At 50.7% G+C, this 4,768-nt stretch overlaps 1 protein-coding gene across 2 annotated transcripts; it reads left to right on the forward strand.

Annotated features, from left to right (window-relative positions):
* The first annotated feature begins 588 nt into the window (after positions 1-588).
* CHRAC1 (chromatin accessibility complex subunit 1) lies at positions 589-4,304 on the forward strand. 2 transcript variants are annotated; one of them, XM_060128249.1, is made up of 4 exons: positions 589-840; positions 2,539-2,665; positions 3,246-3,401; positions 4,068-4,304. In XM_060128249.1, the coding sequence occupies exons 1-3, from the start codon at positions 694-696 to the stop codon at positions 3,368-3,370; spliced, it is 399 nt and encodes a 132-aa protein (XP_059984232.1). In that variant the 5' UTR covers positions 589-693; the 3' UTR covers positions 3,371-3,401; positions 4,068-4,304. The 2 variants fall into 2 exon arrangements, with proteins under 2 accessions (XP_059984232.1, XP_059984231.1); XM_060128248.1 differs by lacking the exon at positions 4,068-4,304 and having other exon boundaries at positions 590-840; positions 3,246-3,917.
* The last annotated feature ends 464 nt before the right edge of the window (positions 4,305-4,768 follow it).

Genomic DNA, 4,768 nt, shown 5'->3' on the forward strand with positions numbered 1-4,768 from the left:
TCCTAGCTCATTTCGCCGTAGCCACACTGGCATCCAATTCATCACCTGCAATCACCTTCTACTCTACAATCTCTTTGCTTCCACCCTTACAACCTCCCTATCCTCACGACTCCCCTCTGGTCTATTCACACTCAGCAGCCAGAGGGATCTTTCTAAAACTTAAGACACAGCCCATCATCCCTCTGATGCTTCCCATTTTTCTTAGAATAAAATCCAACAGGACCTAGTCCCTGGCTACCTCTCAGACTTCACCTAGCACACCTGGTCCACACAGCGGTCATTTTGAGCTTCTTGAAAGGCCTTTGCCTGTCGCTCCTTTCCCCCGGCAAAGCGCTTTCTCATAAACAGGGCTCTTTTCTCTCTTCGCTGCCCAGCCTTCTCCTTTACTGACCCGGTTTCTATCTTCTTACACTGCTTTGTTTTCCTTCATGGTACTTCTCAGCATCACACAGGTAGAACCCCCACCCACGGTCGCCCCCCACCCCCGCCCCGCCGAATCTGCTGGCCGCCCTTCCGCTCCATCTGCACAGCCTCGGGGTCGCGCGGCATCACGGGGCTTGTAGTCCGTCCCGCGGCCGCGCCTCCCGACACTACAACTCCCACGGGGCAGCGGGACGCCGCTCCCGCACCGACCGTGTAGGCCGGCCACCTCGCGGCGGGTAGGGGCTGCCGCTGCGGGGGCGGGGCGCAGAGATGGCGGACGTGGTCGTGGGCAAGGAGAAGTGCGGCGAGCAGCGGCTAGTGTCGCTGCCCCTGTCCCGCATCCGGGTCATCATGAAGAGCTCCCCCGAGGTGTCCAGCATCAACCAGGAGGCGCTGGTGCTCACGGCCAAGGCCACGGTGAGGCGGGCAGCGCGGGGAGGAGTGAGGAGCGTGGGGCGGCGGTGGGGCCCACCCGGAACCATCGCGCCCCGCCGGGCCCCGCGGAGCTGCCCAGTCCCTTTCGCGTGCGCGCGCGCGCCCTTTTGAGAGCCGCCTCACTCCCCTCCCACGCCGCGCGCGCCCCAGCTCCCGCGCGCGCTCTTCGCCCCGCCCATCCGGCGCCTCGCGCGCCCGTCTCCCCGCCCACTCCGCTCCCGCCCGCCCACTCCGCTCCCGCCCTCCCTCGCGCGCCCGTCTCCCCGCCCACCCCGCTCCCGCCCTCCCTCGCGCGCCCGTCGCCACGCCCACTCCGCTCCCGCCCTCCCTCGCGCGCTGGTCGCCACGCCCACCCCGCTCCCCACCTTCCTCGCGCGGGTTTGGCCTGGGCGGTAGCGTGGAGGCGCGCGGGCCGCCTTTGGTGTCTCCCCCTCCTTTCCAGTCACCGTACTCCGGGCCCCAAAGCCTCTCCTTTTGTCGCTTCCGGCCTGTTTCGCGGCTTTGGGCCCCAGCTCCTCAAAACGGCTCATTGAGAGGGCTGGCGGCTCCCTCAGGAGGTACGGCCCGGCCCAGCCGCTCGCCCACCCTCTCCCAGTCTCCTGGGCCAGAATTCAAGTAATTTCGGGGACCTCAGTTTTAGCCCCCTCCTAGGTCCAGATAGATGATTTTGTCTCTTAATTTGGTCTAGGTAGGCCAGACCTTCCTGTTCTTATCCTGGGCCAGGTTTCTGCTGCAGAGTCTCCCTCACTTGCTTTAACTTCCCTTCGAGTCTGTTTCCCAGGCCGGCTAGTTCGGTAGACGGTAGACGGTGTCCGGTGCGGTGAGTTGGTCAGAGCTAAGGGAGGGGGGGATCACATGGTCTTGGGATAGCTGTACAGTTTCGTTCTGTAGGTCTTAAGGAATTAAGAGATTTGCAGGCACTTCTTATTCCCTTCTTGACTAACTTCGATGGAGTTAAAGTAGAACAGAGAGGGGCTCAGCTCAGGTGGGCTGCCCTCGGAAAGGTGTCCGGGCAGAATGGCAAGCTGACCATTTTTTACCTTTAAGCTAGTGACTGTTACATTTGTCGGCGGGCCACCTTAGACACAGTGTAGTCAAATACAAGACTAAAAGTCTGTTCCTGGCATAGAATTTTTGGATGGTCTCTTGCCAACCCTTCTAACTAGAGATTGGGCATTACACAAACACGATTCCTTGTTGTATGGCTTTTAAATATTTTTCATAAGTTAGAAATCTAAAATAAACTTTCGAGGGCTTCCCTGGTGGCGCAGTGGTTGAGAGTCCGCCTGCCGATGCAGGGGACACGGGTTCGTGCCCCGGTCCGGGAGGATCCCACATGCCACGGAGCGGCTGGGCCCATGAACCATGGCCGCTGAGCCTGCGCGTCCGGAGCCTGTGCTCCGCAACGGGAGAGGCCACAACAGTGAGAGGCCCGCGTACCGCAAACAAACAAACAAACAAATAAATAAAATAAACTTTCGGGAAATTCCTGCTGCCCTGCCAGTTTTAATTCAGCCTTGCTTTCTTTGCGACCTCGTATGTCTCCTTTCTCCAGTGATTTTCTGCAATCGATGAACCAAGATAATCTGAAATCATCTAAACTTAATGTAATTAAAAAGCAAGGTCTGTGGTAAATTTTCAAAGCACACCTTTCATCTTAACTTTCTCATTTTGTTTTAGGAACTCTTTGTTCAATATCTCGCCACCTATTCCTACAGACACGGCAGTGGAAAAGAAAAGAAAGCACTCACTTACAGTGATTTATCAGATACCGCAGAGGAATCGGAAACGTTTCAGTTTCTTGCAGGTACTTAGCCTTTGAAACATCCTGGTTAAAAAACACCTTTTTCCCTGCTTTTTTTCTGCTTTCACTGAAAATGACATTTTGCTGCTGTCTCCAGGTGTCAGAGTTTACCTGGCATGGGGCGAGAGTTTTAGTTTTGTTCAGTGGAGCGTGTTTGTAATGCAGTTCACCTAGAGCAGGAATTAAGTTGGCACCTGCACGGGGCTGTCTGGGTGGGTGTGGGAGCCGGGCAGCCCACCCCCTCAGACTCGTCCTTACTTGGCGGGGGAAGCAGAAACCCATAGTTGTTGCTGTGGAACAGGCTGTGTGCACCACAGCTAAAAAAGAGCGTCCGGTGACCCTTGGGGCCAGCCGCTGTGTCAGGTGGGCCGGGCGGGGCTGCTCCCAGGGGGTGCAGCACAGAGCAGAGTGTGGTTTGCAGCCACTGGAATAGATACAGGTGTTGAGCCTTCGTCCAGAGGCAGTGCTGGTTTCCTGCTATGTAGTCGGAATTTTGACTTGTCTTGGAAGCCGTTTTAGAGGTCATAGCAGGAACTAGCACGTTTGAAATTTGCATTGCTGATGTTAGCTTTATGTTTTTAAGATATATTACCAAAGAAGATTTTAGCTAGTAAATATCTGAAAACGCTTAAAGAGAAGAGGGAAGAAGAGGAGGAGGAGGAGAATGACAACAACGATGAGACTGATGACGATGAAGCAGAATCCTAAAGCAGAAAGAAGTGCTTTAGAGATCAGCCTGGTGAGGACCCTCATGGATCAGCACCTTTGCTCTGGAGCAGGCATTAGTCTGTTCACGCTTCGGAGACTTCACGTACATGATGTTCTTTCCTGGCTGAGACCAAGCATAATGTACCTCTGCCATAAATAGCCCAAAGGAAAGGAACACAGACAGCAGCTTCTCTTCCCCAGGCCCACACTGCAGCTGGAGTGGGAGAGGACCAAGAAGGGGCTGCGTACCGTGAGACACAGCCAGCCTGCAGCTGTAAGCTATAGAGGCAAAGACAACTTTGCTTAACTTTCTAGTTTACAGATAGATTTTGAAGAACTTCTAAATATCAGTGTGTAAATTCACATATGTATATTTTGAAATTCGTTCTTGTGAACAGCTAGATCCTGTTTTAGCTAAATGTGTAGTCTCTGGGTAGTATGTTACATTTGAATTTTCGTATTTGAAGAAAATTTATGGCTTTGTATATGTCCAAATACTGCATTTTTTTTAACTGTAAAGAAATAAATTTTTCTTTTTTAAAAGCTGTATATATTTTTATAGTGAAATGTTTTATGAAACTAGTTTTAGAACCCTCTATTATTCTAATGCCCTTCTTATTATCTGGAAACATTTGTGAAATTTTAAAATGAGTACTTTCTTCTTTTTATTTTTCCTTTTTATTGGCGGCGCCGTGAGGCATGTGGGATCTTAGCTATCCAACCAGGGATCGAACCCACGCTCCCTGCAGTGGAAGCACAGAGTCTTAACCACTGGACCACCGGGGAGGTCCAAAAATTAGCACTTTCTAATACTTTTATTCCTGGAGAAAAATTTCAAGTCAAATTATTAAATCAAATACAGTAAGAAATATTACCTCTGTGTAAGCACGTTTTTCTTAAAAAATTATAAAGCATTTTGTATATTGAAGATCTCGTTTTACTGTTCCTTTCTTTACACCCATAGTAGTTGTTTTTACTGTCCACAAGAGAAAACCATAAGCCCTATTTTTTTCACATAGGGTAAATTTTGGCTTTTGCCTTTTTTTTTTTCCAATTGAGTTCGAATTTTCATCCAGTAGAATCGCCCTTTAATGTCCATTCTGTTGGCTGTGTAAGCAATCAATATATAGAACAGTTCCATCACCCCAAACATTCCTCTGTGTACCCTTGCAGTTAGTTCCTTCCCTCATCCCCAGGCAATCAATCACTGATGTTTTCTGTCCCTCTTGTTTTTAAAATTTATTTTAAAATATTTTAAAATCCACTTTTTGGTGTACAGTTCTGAGTTTTGACAGATGCAGAGTCATGTAACCACCACCACAATTAAGATACCACAGTTCTGTCACCTCCCCCAAATTCCCTCATGGTTAAACTCCTTCCTACCCTTTACCTTGGCAG

Source organism: Lagenorhynchus albirostris, chromosome 17 (genome assembly GCF_949774975.1).
Source record: "Lagenorhynchus albirostris chromosome 17, mLagAlb1.1, whole genome shotgun sequence".
Classification (NCBI taxonomy): Eukaryota; Metazoa; Chordata; class Mammalia; order Artiodactyla; family Delphinidae; genus Lagenorhynchus; species Lagenorhynchus albirostris.